Here is a 22,649-nt window from a genome sequence, read left to right as displayed (position 1 = left end):
TTCAGTGATTTTAAATATAATAATTTAAGCTGCTTTTTCTACATGGATTATTTTTAAAAATACTTTGAAGATTAAAAGCATGAGAAAGTGATTATGATGTCCATCTTGGAACTTCCTTTCTGAATCACAGACATGTGGAATCCAATGCACATTTAGCAGAGCTGACTGCTACTTTTGTGCAATAGCAGAACCACCTCCCATAATCAGTTAGCTCCACAATTCCAAATAAGAATCTGCACATGCATGCTTCTTACATAAGAGCAGGATGTTGTTCCGTCCATATGACTAGTAGTATGTTTACCCTTATGCCCAAAATGGCATCTGCTGGAACAGATCAAAATGCACTACTATATTTAACCTAAGTCCTTCAGATGTCATTTTGTAGAAGCCTGCTTTCACATAAAAGCAGAATTGTTTTTCCACGCTGTACAAAATACTCTCTCTGCTCGCAGATTTCTTTAGCTGTATGGTTAGATCATTAACATTTTACTTGTCTGTGTCAAAAAAATTTACTGTGTGCATAATATAACCTAAACATGTAAACCTGCAAGTCTTTAGAACTAAGACCAGCCAGCAGAGCTATGAGTCTACTTTGATGGACAGATTATTCATATCAAAATAATATAGACATTTCTGGCTAACCACAGTCATGACAATGCATGTGCATTGGTCATGCATCTCTGAATGCAAAGTAAGAACTCTCAATGAGAGACGACTGTTGAAATATAGACGTAGAAAACAGGTTAGCTGCATATTTTGTTGAACAGCCATCAAAATTTTCAAATCTGGGGGTCAAATATGTAAAAGCGAGCTGAAGGATGGATCCAGCAGCACAGCTCCCTCACACCAAAGAGAGCTATGGGTCTATCATGACACTGTTTCTCTATAAATTCACTGCATTCTCACAAACAATAACTGAATTGGGAAGGGTCTCATCCTGCAGCTAGACTGCTTATCAGCACTCTCATTGCTCTCTGCCTCCATTAGCTGCTCCAGAGAACTCAGACCAGTTCTTTCAAATGGTGACAGGTCTTTCACCTTGTTAAGTGGGGCTTTAAGGGTATTCAGATGGAATTACTAATTTAGATAAAGGCTCACCAATCTGCTTTAGTAACAGAGAGGGAGCTGTGCTAGTCTATATACTATCAAAACAAAAAGCAGTCAAGTAGCACTTTAAGGACTAGCAAAATAATTTATTAGGTGAGCTTTCGTGGGTCTGTCCCACGAAAGCTCACCTAATGAATTATTTTGCTAGTCTTTAAAGTGCTACTTGACTGCTTTTTGTTTCAATCTGATTTAGAGATCAAAGGTCTGTACCTGCACTCTGGCTACTTCCAATCCCAGCACTAGATAAGCTCCTGGACTTGAGGTAGTTCTCAGAACTCATGACCACACATGTAATATTCAGCAGCTTTCTTTAGTTTTAGCAGCACATTGGTTTGAATTAATATTCAAATACAAACTGAATGGTATTAAGTAAGAGAGATATTTGATTGCAAACTATATTGCTCTGATTGACTACACAGCATATGTGCCTGACTACACTTAATATTTGTATTTTGCTCTATGCTTTAGTAAAATACCATATTCACTACCTCCAGAGAATCCAAGGACTTGAGACCCATTCCGCTCCAGACAGTGAGGGGAGGTCAGATGATATGCGTATCATCAGTAATAATAAAAGTAATAATGGTAGCAGTAGAGGGATATCTTTAGAGATTAGAAAAACTCTTACCAGAGATCAAGATAGAGATTAAAGCTATCAGAATTTTTAGAAAACCCTTTGAAGAGAGTTCCATGGCCTGGGAGTGATCTCTCACCATTTACCATAGGGTATTATAGGCTCTTTTACACCACTTTGACTCAACCGCCCAATATTAAATTAGGCATCCTTACCCTAGCAATTTACGGATGCACAGAATCATAGGGCTGGAAGGGACCTCAGGAGGTCATCTAGTCCAGCCCCCTGCTTCAAGCAGGATTAACCCCCACTAAGTCATCCCAGCCAGGACCTTGTCAAGCTGGGACTTAAAAACCTCAAGGGATGGAGATATTAGTGGAATTAATTTGAAGTGTCATCCTGAACATGCACGAGGTGTAATGTCTCGGCCTTGTGCGTAAATTCCGAGAAGAGACAAATGAGTACCCTGAAATACCACCTAGTGACCTCTGTCTGTTTTGAGTCAACAGCATGGCTTTTGCCTATGAGGGCATTCTGTTTTTCAGCACGTACTGATGCTCCCCCAAGATAACTACCCTTTTTTGGGTCGGCCTGTGGTTAGAAATTTGGATTGAGACATCAGCTCCAGGACACAGGCCAGACAGGTGGGCAGATATATTCCTACCTTTATGTCTTATATTTACCCTAAATACAGAGAAAAAAATTCTAAAAATACCCTTTGCAAAAGCCTCTTGCAGAAATCATTCTGCAGGTTTCTTGCACTTACTGCGAAGAAGGGCAGAGAAGAATAGAAAAATGGGTCTGTCCTTTGGCCTAGGTTAAACTGCTCCAGTGGTTCTTTTTATATTTTCCCTTGCATTCCTAGTATAAAGCCTACCCTGCTCTAACTTTGTTTTTTTCTCACATCCTTGTTGCTCTGCACTGTAGCCAATTATTTCAAGCAACTGCCTTCTCCATACGCCCAAAAAGTTCAGTCATAGACCCAACAGAATAGACATTGAACAGTGTTCATTGTGGCCATGGGGAGCATTACAACCAATAAAATAACCTTTTTTGTCAGTTTAATTTTCCTTATTACTACTTCTAGATGGAGCTTTTTGAGAGTCATAAATGTAAGTGACAGCAGCTTTTGAATAATCTAGTACCTATGGAGGAAACACTCCATAACACCATCTGCTGCCTTCAAAAAAATCAAAGCATCAAAGTGATCATTGTTTTACTACGTGGAAATCAACATATGGAGAGGGAATTTACATTTAAGAGAATAAAGGGTTTTGCCTTAGAGATGAACAGCATTTATAGATTTATGAAAATGGGAAGATAAGCCTGATCTGACACTGCAATTCCCACGAGTTGATGTGATTTTAAAAATACTCCTAAACTGTAATCCAATAGCCAGCCATTGATTGCCATATTTAAATATCCAAAGGAACACTCAAAAGTTTTAAAAAAATAAGGTAAATTCATATCAAATAAAGGGAAAAGCCGAATTTATTTTATTAGAATTTTAACAGACATTGCAAAAAAATTGCATAATTATTGAACACATAACATTTTAAAAAGGTAGTAATGAGGCATCAAGTAAAAGACAAAGAATGCAATAGCTGTGTACATATGCTGTAAGGGAATTTGCAGTGGGACCGGGGATCACAATTTGAGGAAAATGAGACATACAATATTTTTAAAGTCCTAGGACAAATATGAACAAAAACAGCCAAGTTCTGATAGACTGCTTACATATCACTGATGTTTTACAGACTGCATAGCAGTGTAAAAAAATGCTGTTATTCTAATTATGTATTGTATTCCTGCATCTGAAACAATTTATAAGCAGAAATTTTGTTTATGGCATTCATATTTTAATCTCTGTATTTTCATAAAAATAGAAACATTTAACAAAAAGTCAGTATCTAGCATTTGAGAACAAAAGTGCATGTATTGAAAATGTAGTGTTATCTGTCAAGATGAAAACATCTAGTATTTAAAATGACTGTTTTAATAACGCAGCATAACTGATTTTACTTCAGCTGCATATTTGCACTGAGCTACAGACTAGAGTCCGTCAACAAAAGTTCTTAAAGCACCCTCTTCTATCTAGGAAAAACACCTCTGACCAGCCCAGATGTTTTAATTACACAAATCCTGTCTTCTAAAACAAGTACCAAAGTCATAGTTGTCCTTGGCTAAGTGAATATATTATCTCGAGACCGGGTAGGAAGGGCAGCTTTAAAGATGCCATCTGAACAGTCTGAGTTCTTCCAGTAAGACTTGTGGAAGTCAGGAAAAAGCAGCAAGCGTCCTTTACAGCTAAGAGATACAGTGCTAAAAGAAAACTGTCCAGGAGGTTTCTCTCTCTCTTGGTTTCAGGAGTAAACACTAGAGGGATCCTTTTACCTCCAGCTAAAACCCAATGTGTATGTCCACTTTAGTATACCACCCATGTTCCCTTCAGCCACCACTATGCATATGCATGGAGAGTTATCAAGAATGGCTGAACATTTTGCAAAGGGTTCTGCCCCTTCATTTGTCCACATCCACGGCAGGAGAAAGAAGCGTGAAAAGAAGGCACATGATCCCAAGATTCAGATATTCTAGAGAACAGGATAAAGAGTTCATTTTGCTTGAGCTCTTCAATAGTTTTGTCATATGGCACTGGGTTTGGTTTCTTTGTGCAGCATCTTTAGCATTCTGAATAGAAAAAAAAAAATCAAGGACTGTGTAGCTGGATTGGACCCAGAATGGACAATATAGAGATGCCGTAACTGTGAACTGTAGCCTTGCTAGCCATAAACAAGTGTCTCTTATAGAAGTTAAAAGCTTTAAAATGTAGCCATTTCTGTAACATCCTCTCCTTAAGAATGAGTTTTACCCAAAATTGAGATACATATATTTCATTGTTCCAAAAGCTGGTCTGTTTCTGTTTAGTGTGTGGCATAGTCACCACGTGCAACAGTCAATGGTCATCAACACAGAAGTCTGAACGTCATTTTGAATTAAGCTATTGTACTTTTGTTATTATCAGGGCATTTATCAAAGCACATACTTTCTATTCACAAAATGTTGTGCAAGTTTCCACATGACAGGAGGTGGTGGAAACAATTTGGAGTTGTTCATTTAATCAAACATGTGGCTGAACAAAACATTCTGGATATGCTTTATGCAACTAATGGAAACTGTCTCATCTTATGAAGATGATACATTTTGATACACTTAGGCAATTAAATGCCCTCAACCAGTGTAGCAAATTAACAAAAACACAATAGAATATGTTACAATACCATAAAACAAGTTAAGCCCTTTTGTTAGCTGCATTCTAAATCCATAGTTGTACATCTCATATTCCAATTTGTGACCAAAAACAAAGAAGATTTTATTCAAACATTTTCTTCCGTAACTATACAATTGGGGAATAGGATTTTTAAAAAAAGTGATTTTTAACAACTGCCAACTTAAGGGCTAATAGTACATGGTTTTAACTTCAAGAGTTTTGCTCCCAAATGTGAAGTAATTGGTAGTTCACAAGAAAAGTAACCGTTGCTGCCACTTCAAAAGAAAGTTGTGCTAAAATTCATCTGCCATAAATCAGAGTTCACTTAGATCACTGCTACATATTTTTAACAATGCATATCCTATTTCTCTGTATACTATCTAGGATGAGTACTACAACACTGATTAAATTAAGAAACTCGCACACATGTGCTTAAAAAGTCAAAGGTTTGAGACATCTACTACAAAGTTCTGAACAGCGTTCTTTTTTCTGAATGTTTAGTAATTTGTAATAAGGCCAAACACACAAAATATGTTTGATCAGGATCTTGTCTCATTACAACGCAAAGTATCCTATTTGAATGTGCATATCTTTAAAAGTCCATTTCTGAAATGTTATTAATTCAGCAAAAAATATGGGCACCAGTGAATCAGCAAAAATGTACATTAGAGATTAAAAAAAAAAAAATCACATAAGTTAGATAAAACTACCCTGTCCAGCAAGTTCCAAATTTTTCAAACATTAAGGCAACTTTCAATACTTTCAACTAAACAGTATTATAAAAAATAAATGTCACTCCAAAACATTATATACATAGTGACAGAGTAGATTTACCTAGAAATTATCTTTAGTACATTAATAAAGTGTCATGTAATATTACACAGAGGTTATATCAGGTGCTTGAGTATGTGCAAGTGGGAGGACAGCATTTAAAGTACAGGTTTTAAGACAGAACGGAGCGAACGTCCTTCTTTAGTCAGTTCTCGTGTTACACACATACATGGCAGCGGGACAGCCTCCTCCCTTCTCTCTACAGCATTATAATTGCATTTCTTCAAGTGGTCAGCCATGCTTATGATGTCAGCAAACTTCCACTCATTCACAGTACAAAAAGCTGTACTGAATCGCCACACCTGGAAAACAAGTACATGCTTAACATCAAACTGGTTTTTAATAAACAGAGAATCAAATTAGTACTACACAGAACACTTCATTTTGCAAGTAAGCTGGGTCCACCATTAATTACATCTCGATCAACATTACCAGCTTGTACTGTTTACTAAATTCCTGGCAGTAACATCCAGCTTTACTTTCAGATTCCAAGTTTACTTTACAGGATGGAAGTTTGGGGCAGGAGTGGAGGTGGGGAAGAGAATCATTTTAAACTGAGCGTATGAGATCTGGAAATTACATGTCAGGCAAAAACACTTAGTGGTTTTACATCAATGTGGTTGTAGTTAGAAAAGTAGGGTTCTAGTTGCCAGTCATGCTGTGTATCTGCAAATTCAACTGAAGAAAAGAGAGCTGCAGGTAACTCAGTTCTTCATGTAATGTGTAACTTGGTGTCTGATTTTTCAGGTCACTTGAATGTTTAAAAATTATTTATTTACTTGATGAAGGAATTCAATACCATGGCAGGAGAGGTGATAAACACCTGCATCAAACTTAGAATTGTATGTTCTCGTTTCCTATGGTCATTATTTAAAACTAGACTAAATCCCCGCTTTCAGATATTAGTATTGAACTTATTCATCTCCAAATCAGAAATCTGCTTCCATATTTCAGTGTTTCCCATTATTACAAAACCAGTACTTTACATATTACAATGATAGAAACTATGGACAGGAGTTCTCAAATCCCATCCCCCTGAACCGTGCTCGGAAGGCAACAATCAAACTGCTTACACTAACATTTTATTCCAATCTGGCTAGCAAAATAGCACTGGCGTCCAGGGAAGATTGTATTTTTCAAAAAAACACCAGGATGTCAATTAACCTAAACAGATATTACTTGTGGGGAGTGACTAGGGAAAAGAAAGCCATCCTCAAGACAAAAGCAGATATGTCCCATAACTTTGTTTCTTAGGGATGGGAAGGAAGATAACTTACCTTTTCTTTTATTTGCCATGAAGAACGTCCATCTGCGTACTTTCTCTTTTCCCAAAGCAGTATGACCATTCCACGTGCTTGAAGCAAGCTTCCACATACATCTCTCATTAATCGTGACACTCTTGAAAGCTGACACAAACTAAAACCATCTAAAAAGCCAGCAATATGCTGTAGAACCTCAAAAGGAAGACTACTCAGATGGTCACTACATGGACCAATGAGGCAGCTTTTAGCTGGTTCTACTAACACTGTAGATATACAAGGCTGAACTCCAAATGACCTCAAATGACGGTCGTGAATAATCTTTGCCCCTTGTGTTGAAGGACAAAACCTACGTTGAGAATATGTACATCCATAATATGCCAAGGGACACCTCTGTTCCATCCAGCCATTGAGGCCAGCATGAATGTCACCATGCACATTCTTAAAATGTGAAGAAAATTCATTTCGCCTAAACAATTGTCCACAAACAAATGTAAACATTGAACGCTGTTTTGTTTGGTATCTAGCCACACATTCCAATACCAAGTCCAAACCAAGGGTCTGAAAAGGACTTGGATTTGAGAGTTGTGGGTTGGCATGATCACATGCTGAAGCTGAAGCTATTTCGCCTACCATTGTATTTGTGGCCAATATTGCAGATGGGAGAGAAAACGTTTGTGTCCCAAAATCAATATGATATCCATCAACAATGCGACTATCTGATATCCCCCTACCTCCTGGAGAATCTCCTAGACAAAATAGCAAAGCTGCTGTGATTAGATCTATCCCCTGAAGACCCATAGGATCTTCGGTTATCTCCAAATCTGATGTATCAACAGCTTTGTCTTCCTTTGCTGTAGACCAACAGTGGTTAACAAGAAAATTGTATGATCGATGATGAATTAGAGAAAACACATCTACATTTCTCAATCTTTCTTGTTCCAGTTGCCTCTCTAACACTTCCTCTCCCCTGGAGCCATGTGGCAATTTTATATGACTAACAGTGCCATTAAACAAACTATGGGGTGTTATTACTTCTTTAAGTTGTTGTGCTGCTACAGGAAAGGAGTTGCACGATTTCAATGCTCCATCATCTGGAGATGCAATACATTCACCATTTACTACACTAGATGGTTTTGAATCACAAACATCTAGATCTTCAGTCTGGTCCAATGCCTCTGTATCTATATTTTCTGCATGAAAACCATTACACAGAGCAGGAAAATTATCAAGGTTCACATTCAGTTCATGTTTTTGCATTATATCATAACAAAAATCACTTGAACCATTTTGTTCAGACTGTGAATTTTGGCTCAAGACATCAAGGGCAATTCCACCAACTGCTCCCATATTATCTTCATCTGGATAATCATGATTCGCACTTTTACTCTGGATACATCCATTAGCAGTTTGCTCTTGAATCTGAAAACCTTCATTCATCTCATATGGTGAAACACGTAGTCTTGAACTTAACATGCTTATGTCTCTTGTAGCAGTGTTCAGTATATCTAATGCAGCAGCTAAACTCTTAGTAGTTTCTACAGTAGCTTGATAAAGCGCACTGTAAGAATCTTCATCTGCAGATATCAATCCGTTTGGAAGCCTTGCGTCAGGAGCACTTGATGTAACAGAAGTCTGCTCTCTCTGTTCTGATATCTGATCAGCTGCTTTTGACATCATAGTTGCTACTTTGAGGGATTCTAATAGCATGCTCTGGTCTTGAAGGGCTAAAGCCATGTCTAATTGCTCTACTTCGTCAACATCTTTACTTAGATTTTCATAAGATTTCCGGTCTGCATAACTGACTGGCCATCTATTCCATTCCATAGTGCAGCACACCACACTTGCAGGACAAACTTCTAGATGCTCCGCCATTTTGTTTCTGGCTACACTAAAGGGACATCCAAAGCCACTATTCAAACAAAGCACTCTTTCAAATGGACACAAAATGCGATGCTCCTCAGCTTTGCATGTATGAAAGACTGCACCACAAACCAGCGGGCAGCCAATCAAGTCACAGGAAATTCCAGTCTCTGGTCTGGTCATGCAACGCCGACTGACACAATTGACACAGTGTAAATGCTGCTGATGTTCCTCCATTACTGCAAGTCCAGCTCTGGGCAAGGGAAAAGAAGAGAAAGGAGAGAAAATACATTTAATTTTTAATTAGATATTTTTTTAAAGTTTAGCAATAAATAACTAAATCTTGGTTGATAATGTATGCAAGTGTAACACAAACTATAAGCACATGTAAGTATTACACTTTACAAAAAATAAAGCCAGTCAGAGTAAAAGAAAAACAAACACGGAATACTTAAAGATGGAGAACGCAGCAGGACAAGAGGCGGTCCTATGAAGTGCTTGCCTCTTCCCCTCTAAATCCACCATAGGAAAAGTACACCTGAAGCAAGGGGTAAAAATTAATAAAGAAAACAAATAACCTAAAATTACTAATATTAATTCTAACTAAGAAATCCACCTAAAGCACTGAGGTTCCTAATCAATCTGCTGCCAAAGCTGTAAAGTAATGCAGTACTTTTGAGTGTCATCATGCTTTTTACAATCTTGTCCATCAGACAACTGAGGAACAGCAAGGATAAAACAGTAGGGTGGCACCCCAATGGCCACCAGCAGAGCTGCACTGCTAATGTATTCCATGAGTGGGAATGTGCACAGGCCACTCAAGGAAGAAATCGAGTCACGCTGGTTTAAAATTGCCTCAGAGATGATTTTGGACACTTACATTTTTAAAACAGTTTCACATCTTTATGAAAAATACTTGCTCAAAGGTCTAGTGCACAGCAATTTTAGTATCCTTCCTAATTCCCCTCCCCAGTAAAAACACAAAGGTGCATTGCCAAGTGATATAAAATGGTTTTTATTCCTTCCAATTTGGTAATGGTAACACTAGTCAGAAGAAGATGGGGGGAGCAATGAGGGAGCCACACAACTGGAGTCATGTGATTAGTTTTATCGTGAAACAAACACCCCTGTCAAGAACTTTGGCACTGGAAAGTTGGATTCTTTCGTTTGGAGGGCAGCTTAAACGCGGCATTCCATGTTTCACCACTGCAAATATCTGTATTTGAAAGTACAGGCATTCTGTGACCTGTGAACTTTTGCACATACCAACAAAGCTCACTTCAGGTGAGCAGGCTGGTGAAGCAGAAGTTGGAAAGCAGCAGAAGAGAGGACCAGAAGCCTCCGGAGGCACAGCAGGTGTGCTTTGTTATTCAGGGCATTGCTCCTCTCCTGTCAGCTGTGAAGGGGGAAGCCAGGTGGAGAGAAGCAGAACTTAGAGAGAAACTGGTCTTCCCTTCAAACTGCCAGGTGCGTGGACACCCACTGCTCTGCCTGAGCCCTCCGGCTTGCTCCCATGCCACTCACCCCCTCCTGGTGAGTGGGGGCTGGGAGCAACGTGCAGGTAATGGGGCAGCCAAGGGATTGCAAGAGCCACTGCAGATCCCACAGGGGGAGGGGCAGTAGACATGGCTGTGGGGAGACTGTAAGAGCAGCTGGGAAATGGGGGTGGCCCTACGGGTACACAAGCTATTCAGTTGCTTGCTTGCTGCCTTCCCAATGAGTGTGTATTCCTTCCATTTTAAGCCAAAAAAATCACCCTAATCATTGCTGATAAACGGAGAAGTAGTGGTAGTGATACACGTGTACCGAGGAAAAGGAAAGAAGTTTTGAAGTGAAATCTACTACTTAATTTAGAGTGCATCTGTCTGTGCTATGTTTGGTCAAGAACTCCTCTTATACCATAAGAGCTATTATGAAAAAAAATTGGTATGCAGCTTCCTCTTACCCTAACTCAAACCAAAGTCAGGGATATCGGGAAATACCTGAAATCCCAGGATTTCCCAGAACATGGAAAGGAAGGGGCACCAACAGGTGGGATCATATACTTCAGACTCACCACTGGGGGCAGAGAGCACAAGGAACAGCCATACTGCAGAGTGACCACAGAAGGAAGCTACAGCAAAAAAAAAAAAAAAAAAAAAAAAAGTGGCCATGTGGAGACATGACTCTCCATCCTGCTGGGACAGCTAAGTGCTCCTCAACCCAACCCCCACCCCTGCTGCTCAGCCACAATACCACACAGGGAGCCCTGCTGGACCCCACAACTCCCCCACAGCCCCCAGTGAGATGCTGCAGCCACAAACCTCAGCCCTGCTTCCCATCAAGCTCATGATGGGGGTCAAGAAAATCACCATGAGCCCAGGCCCAGCTCCCACATCCCAAAAAAACCTCTCATTCTACCACACTCCACCCTGCCCTAAGATGCCCCCGCACCAGAACCCCTGCTCTGACATCTACATCTCCAACCCAGATCCCTCAACTCACAAAAAATGCTGTGCTCTGAGTCCTCACCACAGCACCCTCCACCACCTGCCCTGGCCCCCACAACTCTCACAGCTCACTCCTACGCCATCCTCCTCTTACTGACACGCACCTACCCCCTCTATTTACTCTAAAAACAAACTGCAAGTGTCTACCAACAAGCTCTATGTAATCTTTGAATCAAACCTTTTTCCTTCATTTTCTAAAATTACAATAATTTGCATTTGCCATACATACTTTCCTTTTATTTTCCAAACAGAAAAAAAGCCTTACTTCACTTAAAAACCTGAGCAATGCTGGGTCAATTTGCTAGTCGGACATAATAAAGCATTCAGACAAATGAGAAACACTGTCACAGATCAGGTATGCGCTTGGTTTAAATCATTCCATGATTGCCATGATCATCGAAGCCAAAGCCAGACGTTTAGAACACGTGAAGGATCTACACCCTTGCATTCAACTCTAACAAAAAAGGTGGCATAATTTCTGACATGGAAAAATGTCTTGATTTTGTGGCTTGAAACCTACCATTAGCATAAAGTGCCTGCTAGCCTCACGTAAATTCAAGAGAAGGCCCAGTATTTATGAAGACTTGAAGAAGAAATTAGGTGAAAGGGCTAGGGATGCACAACTATCTGTGGCAAGCTGTGGCTAGCTGAACAGGTTTGAAGCTGGGGTAACGTACATAATATTTAGGTGAGTAGGGAAACTGCTAATGCTGATGAAAAAGCAGCCACTGCCCTCCCTTGAGACATTTGTTGCTGTAATTAAGGAGAGAAACTAGAGTGCTTGACAACTGCTTAACTTGGTGAGACCAGACTGTTCTGGAAAAAGATGCCTGACAAAACCTACCTCTCCAAGGAAGGAAAAAACCTGCAAAAAGACCACTTAACTCTTCTGCCTGGAGGAAATGCTTCTGGGAATTTTAAGCTTAAGCCACTCCTGGTTTACCATTCTGAAAACCCTAAAGCATTGAGGGCTACGTCTACACTAGAAGGATCTGTCGAAAGAAGTTACTGTTGGAAAAGATATTCCGACAAAATTTCTGTCAACAGATCACATCTACACAAAAAGTGGATTGATTTGTCTATCAGTTCTGTAAACAAAAGAGCCTCCCCTGGAGCATTTACATGGCTTTTTTGTTGTCAGTTTGTTGACAAAACACATTTTGAGTGTAGCCACTCTGAGTTTTGTCAACAAACTCTACTATGGACATAGCCTAAGGGTATAACAAATGCTTCTCTGCCTATTGCGTGGAAGTTGAATCGCAAGTCTTGGGTAACTCTGTCACTTTTTGACGACCGTTTATTCCATCACTGTGTGACTAAACGTAAATTGTATTGTGCAAAAATTATATTCCCTTCAAAATTTGGCTTGTGTTATACAATCCACCAGGATACCCAGTTTCCCTAGATTGTCATCCTGAAATCTAAGGTTGTGTTTCTATCCCTAAATACAACCTCTTTGCTGCAGCCAATGGACCAAAGAGTTATAAGGTAATTTAAGGCTTACTACATGCATATGACCTTTGCCCAGACAAGTAGGGCTAGAGAAGAAGCAACTTCTACCTTCAAAGAGTTCTGGAGTAGTTACTACATTTATGCTGCAGTAAATAGCACTGGGGAGCATTGGCATGAAGTCATGCAGATTGGCATGAATGGAATTTGGAAAAAAAAATCTTTGCCCTCAGTTTGTTAATGATTTTAAGTGGTTTGAGGAGAGACTCTGAAGAATGTCACTGAACTGGCTCTTTAAAGACCACATGCTATTGGAGGCACAAAAGGTTGCAGAAAAAACATTGCACAAGTTTCGCTGATACACCCCCGCCCAAAAGATTAAAAACTAAAATAATGTCTGAGACCTTTAGAATGATTTGGGGGGCAGGGGGGGGCTGGCACTGTTTGAGGAGCAAGACCCCCAACTCCTCTAGATTTGCTTCAGTCTCCAGAGCACTCAAAGGTGTCCTTATATGTTACAAGGAAATTTACCTTGAGAAAAAGAACTGTCCAAACTTCCCTAGAAACATTTTTAAGAAAGGTTTCTCAAAAGAACCAGTGCCAACCTCCTCATCCTCCTCTAATTAAACCTCCCTTTCTACAAGTACCAGTATTACAGTCAATTTTGTTCTTTTCTGTTTTGTTTAATTATTAGTATTGTAACAGTACTATTGTCTACTATTTTTCAGTGGAAATGTACAGTATTCACCTACCTTCCAGGTGACGTAGGCTTTTGTGGGCTCGCATGAGGACCTACACTCCAAATTACAACATTGTTCCTATGGGAAAGAGAAGTTACTCACCGTAGTAACGGTCGTTCTTCGAGATGTGTCCCCGTGGGTGCTCCACAATAGGTGTCGGGCTCGCCCGGCGCCGCAGATCGGAAATCTTCCAGCAGTTTCTCCTGGATCGCACGTGCGCCGGCGCGCGCCGCCCCCCTGCACGCCCCCGGCCGTGTGCGCAATCTGGTCCCCGCCAGTCCCTTGACCAACCACCTCGGATGCTCCTGAAAAACACTAGACAGAGATCCGAAGCGGGGAGGATGGGCGGGTGGTGGAGCACCCACGGGGACACATCTCGAAGAACCACCGTTACTACGGTGAGTAACTTCTCTTCAAGTGTCCCCGTGGGTGCTCCACAATAGGTGACTACCCAGCAGTAACCCAAGTAAGGAGGTGGGTAATCGGTTTATGTGCAGCTTGCCCCCGAGAGGACTGCTGTCAACAGACGGGTATCTTCTTCGAATACCCGATGTAGGGCATAATGCTCGGTGAAGGTGTCGTAAGATGACCAGGTCGCCGCTCTACAGATGTCTTTTAACACGATGCCCTTGAAGAAGGCTGTTGACGCCGCCACCGCCCTGGTGGAGTGAGCCCTGGGCGGGGCCAGCAAAGGAGCATTTTGAAGCTCGTAACACATTTTCATACAGGACACAATGTGCTTTGAGATCCTCTGTGAAGAGAGACCTTCTCCTTTTGACCTGGGAGAGAGAGAGAGAGAGAGAGACTAGGAGCCTGTCCATTTTCTGGAAGGACTTAGTTCTGTCTATGTAGAAGGCCAACGCCCTCCTCACATCCAGGAGATGCAGGCGTGCCTCCTTGCCGGAGCTGTGAGGCTTCAGGTAAAACGAGGGTAAGACTATTGGCTCGTTAAGACTGGACTCTGAAGAGACTTGGAACAAAGGCTGGGTGCAGCCTTAAGGTTACCGCCTCCTTTGAGAATACTGTGCAGTGCAGCATTGCCATCACTGCCGCGAGCTCACTCACCCTGCGGGCTGATGTAGTTGCAAGGAGGAAGGTGGTTTTTTTTTTTTTTATCGTAAGGAGACGTATGGGAACTGTGGCTAATGGTTCAAAAGGTGGACTCGATAGCGTGCTGAGCACCAAGTCCAAATTCCACGATGGTGGAAGCAGTTTCCGAGGGGGGTACAGATTTACCAGCCCCTTCAAGAACCTGGTAACGATAGGGTGGGCGAATACCATGGGCCCTTCCTCTCTATGCCAAAAGGCTGATATAGCGGCGAGGTGGACCTTTAGCGAGGATAGAGAAAGCCCGCCTCTCTTGAGGTCCAATAAGTATTCTAGTATTACAGGTATAGGAATGTCAAGGGGAGCTAACTGCTTGGCGGAACACCAGGCTGTGAATCGAGTCCATTTCTGCTTGTAAGTCCTCCTAGTGGAGGTCCTTCGGCTACATTCCAGGACTTGTTGTACTCCCTCCATACACGTGCTCTTTAAAGAGCTGAGCCATGGATTAGCCATGTTTGTAGGTGCAGACCCTGAGGGTGCGGGTGCACTAAGGACCCCTGAGCCTGCGTGAGTAAGTCCGGCGCCACCGGTAGAGGGAGCGGTGGGCGGTCTGACATGCGCAAAAGCAAGGGAAGTCATTGCTGCCGATCCCAAGCGGGGCTACGAGTATCATGCGAGCTCTCTCCCTTCTGGCTTTGTGCAAGACCTTGTGGCAAACAGATCGATCTGGGGAAACCCCCGTGTACGAAAAATGCGCTGTAGCAGATCGGAGCGGATCTGCCATTCGTGCATGATTGCGAAGCGCCTGCTCAGCTGATCTGCTTTCACGGTGTGAGTGCCCGGCAAGTACGAGGCTTTCAACGTTATGTTGTTGGCGATACACCAATTCTACAACTGGACTGCTTCTGCACATAGGGCACGGGATCGTGCTCCTCCTTGTCAATTGATGTGAAACATAGTGGAGGTATTGTCGGTATTGAATCCCGACTACTTTGCCATGTAGGTAATCTCGAAATGTTTGCAGGCGTTGAACACTGCTCTGAGCTCCAGCATGGCTATGTGCAGTGTCTGTTCCGCAGGGGACCATAGCCCTTGCGTTACCTTGTCGCCGATGTGTGCTCCCCATCCTATGTGGGAGGTGTCGGTAGTAAGAAAAAATAGAAGTTTGTGGTTGGTGAAAAAGGCACCCCCCACTAGCAGATTCTCGGGGTTTTCCCACCACGCCAGGGATCTGCGCACCTCTGTTGTGGGCGACACCACCCTGTGGACAGTGTGGGATGCTAGTTTGTAAACGCTCGCCAGCCAATGCTGCAGCCTTCACATGTGCAACCTGGCATTCTGTACCACAAACGTCGCTGCCGCCATGTGGCCCAGCAGCTGTAAGCACGTTAAGACCGGCACCGTGGGGCTATATGTGATGACTTGCACCAGCGAACTGATGGCGCGGAAGCGGGCGTCGGGTAGGTACACCCTTGCTGTGATAGATTTTATGCGTGTCCCTATGAACTCTATATGTTGTGTGGGTTCGGACTTTGACTTTGCAAGGTTGATGACTAGGCCCAGCGAAGAAAAATGTGTCCACTGTGACGCGTATCATGCATGAGACCTCTGCCTTAGAGGCCCCTTTTAGCAGGCAGTCGCCCAGATATGGGAAAAATAAACACCCCCTGTCTGTGCAGGTAGGCTGACACCACTGCCAGGGTTTTGGTAAAGACTCTGGAGGCCGAGGAGAGGCCGAATGGAAGAACCCTGTGCTGGAAGCGCTCCTGGCCGACCGTGAAGTGGAGGAAGCGTCTGTGTGCTGGGTGGATTGTTATATGAAAGTAAGCATCTTGTAAGTCGAGGTCTGCAAACCAGTCTCCATCGTCCAGTGCCGTGAGTATCAAGGCAACTGTCATCATCCGAAAATGTTGCTTGCGCAAGTAACAGTTAAGGCCCCGAAGATCTAAGATGGGCCTCCAGTCTCCTGTTTTCTTCTCTGGTAGGAAGAAGCGTGAATAAAAACATTCCCCTGGAATTATTCCGGCACTCTTTCCACCTCCTCTATGAACATAAGGTGATTCACCTTCTGCTTGAGCCTCGCCTCGTGGCAGTGTCCCTGAGGTGAGGCCTGGTGGGAGGCTTCGTCAGTGGAAGCGACTGGAAGGGGATCGCATAACCCGTGGCTATGATCTCCAGCACCCATTTGTCTGTGGTGATCTTTTGCCATTGGGAGTGGAACGGTCTGAGGCGATGATGGAACATGAGATGAGTGTGGCATCGAGCGAGAGTATTGATAGTGCAGCCCCCGACATACCTGTCAAACTTGTTGCCTTTGGGCCTGACCCGAGGGCGTACGGCTTTGTTGAGAACGTCGCCTAGGAGTTCTGTACCGTTGCTGCTGTTGATAGCGCCCTTGGCCGTAGCCCCGTTGATATTGAGCATGCTGTGGTTGTAAGCGTAGCGTCTTTGCTGAGGATAAAATTTTTCCCCCCTGTATGGGGGAGTATAAATGCCCAAGGTTCTAAGTGTAGCACTCGAGTCCTTACTGGAGTGAGGGACCGAGTCGGTTGAGTCTGCAAACAGCTTTTATGTATCAAAGGGAAGGTCCACGATCTTCGCCTGTAGGTCCCTCGGGATACCCGACGTCTGGGGCCAGGATTCTCTACGCATGACCACTGCTGTAGCCGTTGAACGTGCCGCCGTGTCCGCCACGTCCAGGTCAATCTGGACTCCCGTCCGCGATGCTGCGTAGCCCTCTTGAATAATCGCCTTTAACACCGGCTTTTTGTCTTTCGGAAGTGAATCCATGAGGGGAGTAAGCCTGGAGTAATTATCAAAATTATGGTTTGCTAGGTGTGCCCATAATTTGCCACTCTCAATAGCAGGGTAGAAGAGGAGCATACCTTCCTGCCAAACAGCTCTAGCTTCTTAGCATCTTTGTCCGATCCCCCCCATTTGTACTGAGAAGCCTTTGACCTCTGCTGGGACGACTCGACCACCAAAGAATTTGGTTGTGGGTGACTGAAGAGGAACTCCATGCCCTTTGCCGGGACGAAGTATTTCTTATCCGCTCTCTTGTTCGTCGGCGGAACAGAGGCCGGAGTCTGCCATATATTAATGGCTGACTCCAGAATGGCTTCATCCAGCGGAATAGCAATTTTGGACAAAGCCGGGGGTCTCAAATTTTCCAGGAGTTTGTGATGTTTCTCCTGCACCTCTGCCATTTGAATGTCTTGCGTGAAAGCCACCCTTTTAAACAGCTCCTGAAACTGTTTAAGGTCATCCGGGGGAGAGAGATCCCCAGGGGTCATGGCCTCATCTGGGGAGGATGAGGAGGAAGCACTAGGGTAAACCTCCCTCGAACCCTCGGGCTCCTGCGGTCGATGATACACTTGCTCGCTGGAGGATTGTGAAGGAAAGTCTTGGGATTCTAAAATTAACCCCCCTTGAAACAACTGTGTTTCCATCCCCGATCAGGAGTGCCCACGGGGTTACTGAGCGGCCAGGGGGGACCTGCCCCTGGGTGTGGGCCTGTGGTGTCTGTGTCCAGCATGATAAGGATGACCATGGCAGCATGGGCAAGGGTCCAGGGATGAAGACCTAGACCACTCACGGGGTGTGTACCCCCGATGTCTGGGAGAGCGAGACCTCCGCGACGACACAGACAGAGGTGAAACTGGCTTGTGATAGTACTCCAGGGGATCCAATCACAGAAATGGTGAAGGTGGCCCAAGCCATGGTGACATTGGTTGGAGGAATGGAGAAGGAGGTTCCAGATGGGCCGGTGGAGAGAGAGGCCTTCGGTGCAGCATATGTATCACAGGGGGAGGGCTTGGTGCTAACAGCAACACAGCCCTGTCCGGAGATGGACTGCGGTGCCGGGCTTTTGGTTTTGCCTTGCCCCTCCCCTGCAGGGCTGGCACCGCCCCCTTCCGTGCTGGGGATCTCGGCCCCACTGTCAGCACCGCGCTCGGCACCGTCAGCAGCGGTGCCGCGCAGGTATCCTCCTCCGGTGCCTGCAGGCTCCTTGCCTGGCGCCCCTGCACCATTGGTGCCGCTGGGTCCGGCGCTTGCCTCGCCGACGCTCTAGGCGCCGTGCATGCCGGCTGTTGTATAACCAGAAGCTCAGCCTCTGCAACGTGCACTGCCGCTTGCCTGAGTATGCGGCTGGGGGCTGTGTGTTCCGCTCGTCCTGCTCGCTGCAAACGCTGGCAAGGATCGAGCCAGGGAGAGTTTCCTCCGTTTCTGCACCGAGGGGGTCAGAGAAAACTGCCCTTCTATTATGCAACCCAGAGGGCCCTTCTGGGTGAGGCTTCTCCGGCAAGTCCGGCTGGAAAGCCTTATCAACAAGAGCATTTTACGCCTCATCGCTCTGTCCTTCCTGGCCCTGGCTGTGAGCTTAGCACAGTGAGAACACTTCTGGGTAGCCTGCGATTCTCCCCAGGCATCGGATGCATTCGCTATGCCCCACGGAGGCCGGCATAGCTTCACGGCATGACTCACGCTTTTTAAAACCTGAAGAGGCCATTGCGGTGAGTCCTTTACTGTTAATAGGGTACTTAGCAGTTAATCCGTGCCTTTCCACCCCAAATAGTGATCACCGGCCTGCGGGGCAGCAGGCGGCCTAAATGGCCTTCACGTCCGCTCTTCTCTCCTCTATCTCTTTTTTTTTTTTTTGCTGATATTCTTTTTTTTTTTTAAAACCAAAATCAACAAATGACACGTAGAAAAAAACCACTATTTAATCTGACTCTGGCCTTAGCCCGAGTAGATTCCATCTGCAGCCGATGGCGGTTGAGAAGGAACTGGCGGGGACCGGATTGTGCACGTGGCCGGGGGTGCGCAGGGGGGGCGGCGTGCGCTGGCGCATGCGCAATCCAGGAGAAACTGCTGGAAGATTTCCGATCTGCGGCGCCGGGCGAGCCCGACACCTATTGTGGAGCACCCACGGGGACACTCGAAGAAGAAAATGCATTATGAGTTCCAAACAACCAACTTACCAACAAACTTTTGAACACAACTCATTTGTAAACTGGGGACTTCCTGTACATTGAAAGTCAGTTTATTTCCACCACCCCATCCTCTTAAAAAAACCGACACTTTTAAAATACCAAGAAAGAATACTATAAAAATTTGAGGGCAAAGGAAAAGAGACAATTGCCCAGCAACACTTTTTTTTCATACTGATGGTTACATTCAGTCCCTGTTTAACTCAAACCCTTGCGGTCAAACACTATTAATCTTGGAAAAGAAGTTTACAGGTTGGTCTTTTGTGCTTTGCTAATTGTGCTAAAGTAGGGGATTAATCTCACAATATCAACAAGCATCATACTACATCACTGATTCTTGTAACAGGTTAACTAAATTATAGAAAATATTCAGTAATTTTTGTAGAGATTTAAAGAATACAGAACAAAAAGTATATCCCTCTGGTCACCAAAATAATGGATTTCTAAAAAAGCTGATTATAAAACAAAAACTACAAGAACAGAAATGTTTCCATGTTTCACTTGAGTTCAATGGCAAAAAATATTCCCTGAAAAGTTTTCAACTCAAGCAATGAAGCAGCATGCTAATGCAGAAAAATGCTGAAATGAAACTGACCATAAATATAGTGAAAGTGACTATTTTTTTCTATTATCTAAAGTGAACAAATGTAAGTAAAACAAAAGAACAAGATTTTTTTTTTTTTTAGTAACAAGGTTCTGTCAAAGTTATTTATGGAATTTTAAATCTATGCTCCTCTGAGACTTCACATTTTGAAATCAAAGCTGACTTATTATCTGCTCCCTAAATCTGAATAATTCAAATATTTTGGCCACCCACTTTCCCGAACTCTACTAACAAAGATGCATATGTGCTGCACTTGATAAGCATAATACAACTGCTTTATTTTTGCCCAGTATTAAGAGCTCCTTTTTATTTATATGTAACAAGTTAGCTTTTCATTGTATGTTTTAAATAGTTTACCAATCACAAAAGTTATGCAATTACTCAAAAGCTTATTGCATGCAGCCCATTTCACCCTGCAGATTAAAACAACAGTGTCAAAGGCAATTCTTTATTAACATCTTTGCACATTTTGACTGTAAATACACAGAAGGTAGAAAAAGAACGTTCTACAACAGAATTTTCTACAAGCTATTATGCCAGGAGTTCCTTTTAAGTGGACTCATATGTAAATTTATAAACCGAACAGAAATAGCAAAAAAATTACCTCTTTACAGCTATGGAATAAGTGTCCTCTTCCGATTCTATGAGTTGAAAAGGATTATTGAATAGTTTACTCAAAGGATGCATCCATTTCACCATATTAGAATTAGTTTCTCTGATAGGATCATCTGCCCCATACTGCACACATAGAAGCAGCTTTCAAGCTGTTTCTACTTTTTCTACAAAACTACGAGAGCTAAAGCGCATGCAGAGTTCTGCAGAAAAGGGTCTGCTTGCAAGACTATGTCTGTAGATAACCTCCAAGCTCATATGAGGATTTTGTTTGTGATTTTGTTTGCTCCTGTTTCATACTTCTGTTCCCTAAATAAAAATTTTCACACAATCACTCACTCACGACCTTCTTCCCAGTCCAGCGTGGAAAGAGAGGCAGGGACAAAAAAAAAAGGTAGGACTTGTGGTTATGGAACAGATGTTTGTCTTCACTACTGCTGAAGTACATATGACTGCTATTTTGGGAGTGCCTGTATTACAGAAGGTAGATGTGTTATTTTGCCACAGTACACCTGGTGGCTGAAGTCTGAGACTTTGAACTCATCCACAACCATTTCAAATTTGGAGGCAACTTATACCTACAAGTCAGCAGCACTGCTAAGGATACCCATATGGCCCAACAACATGCCAACATTTCTATGGCTGATTTAGAACACCACTTCCTCACCTCTTGCCCCCAGTGCTTCTTCTCTACTTATCCTACACTAATGACATCATCATACGGATTCACTGGAAGGAAGCCCCTGAGGAATTCTACTGGGATTTCAACAATTTCCATCCCACTATCAACCTCAGCATGGACCATGGATAAGAGATCCACTTCCTGGACACTACAGTTCAAATAAGTGATGGTCAAATAACTACCAAACTATACCAGAAACCTACTGAACTCTACCCTTACCTACATGCCTCCAACTTAAATCCAGGACACATCACAAAAACCCGAAGTCTACAGCCAAGCCCTAAGATACAACCACGTTTGTCCTACTCTCTCAGACAGAGACAAACACTTACAAGATCCTTAACAAACATTCCTAAAACTACAATACCCACCTGGGGAAGTGAAGAAACTGATTGACAGAGCCAGATCAATACTCAGAAACCATCTACTACATGACAGGCCCAAAAAAGAAAACAGGACACCTCTGGCCACCCCAGCTAAAATCTCTGCAGCATATCAACAAATTTACAAACTATCCTGGAAAATGATTCCTTACTGTCATAGACCTTCGGAGACAAACCAGTCCTCGCTTACAGACAACCATCACCAACCCCAAACTTAAAGTAAATAATCACCAGCATCTGTGTTCCACATGACAGAAACTAACCCAAGAACAATCTCTGCAACAAACTTTGATGACAATTCTGCCCTCATATCTACTCAAGGGATACTATTATAGGACCTAACCACGTCAACTGCACATCTACTAATGTGATTTATGCCACCATGTGCCAACAACGCCCCTCTGCCACATACACTGGCCAGTTGGGCAGTCTCTATGCAAAAGAATAAACAGACACAAATCAGACATCAAGAATGGTAAAATACAAAAACAAGTAGGAGAACACTTTAATCTCCCTGGATACTTAGTACCAGATTTAGAAGTGGTCATCCTTCAACAAAAAATTTCAAAAACAGACTTCAGAAGAGAAACGGCAGAGCTGCAATTAATTTGCAAACTTGACATTATTAATGTAGGGGTGAAAAAGGAGTGTCTGGCTCACTACAAAAGCAATTTTCCCTCTCGTGGTATTCATACCTCCTCATCAGTTGTTGGGAGTAGGGCACATCTACCCTATTCGTTAGCACCAATC

The 22,649-nt window shown here is 43.2% G+C and overlaps 1 protein-coding gene across 4 annotated transcripts in view; it reads right to left on the bottom strand.

The window, feature by feature from the left end:
• Nucleotides 1-3,160: 3,160 nt before the first annotated feature.
• Nucleotides 3,161-22,649, bottom strand: part of FBXO30 (F-box protein 30) — a 38,060-nt gene continuing 18,571 nt past the window's right edge. For all 4 annotated transcript variants that reach the window (XM_074990428.1, XM_074990430.1, XM_074990429.1 and 1 more), the window contains exons 3-4: nt 7,058-9,155; nt 3,161-6,082 (exon numbers count right to left, since the gene is read on the bottom strand). In XM_074990428.1, coding sequence (XP_074846529.1) covers nt 5,879-6,082; nt 7,058-9,155 — 2,302 coding nt within the window. In that variant the 3' untranslated portion in view covers nt 3,161-5,878. The remainder of the gene's footprint in view (nt 6,083-7,057; nt 9,156-22,649) is intronic.

Source organism: Carettochelys insculpta, chromosome 3 (assembly GCF_033958435.1).
Source record: "Carettochelys insculpta isolate YL-2023 chromosome 3, ASM3395843v1, whole genome shotgun sequence".
Taxonomy (NCBI): domain Eukaryota; kingdom Metazoa; phylum Chordata; order Testudines; family Carettochelyidae; genus Carettochelys; species Carettochelys insculpta.
The sequence above is the reverse complement of the archived record's forward strand: the minus strand, read 5'-3'. Positions and strand labels throughout refer to the sequence as shown.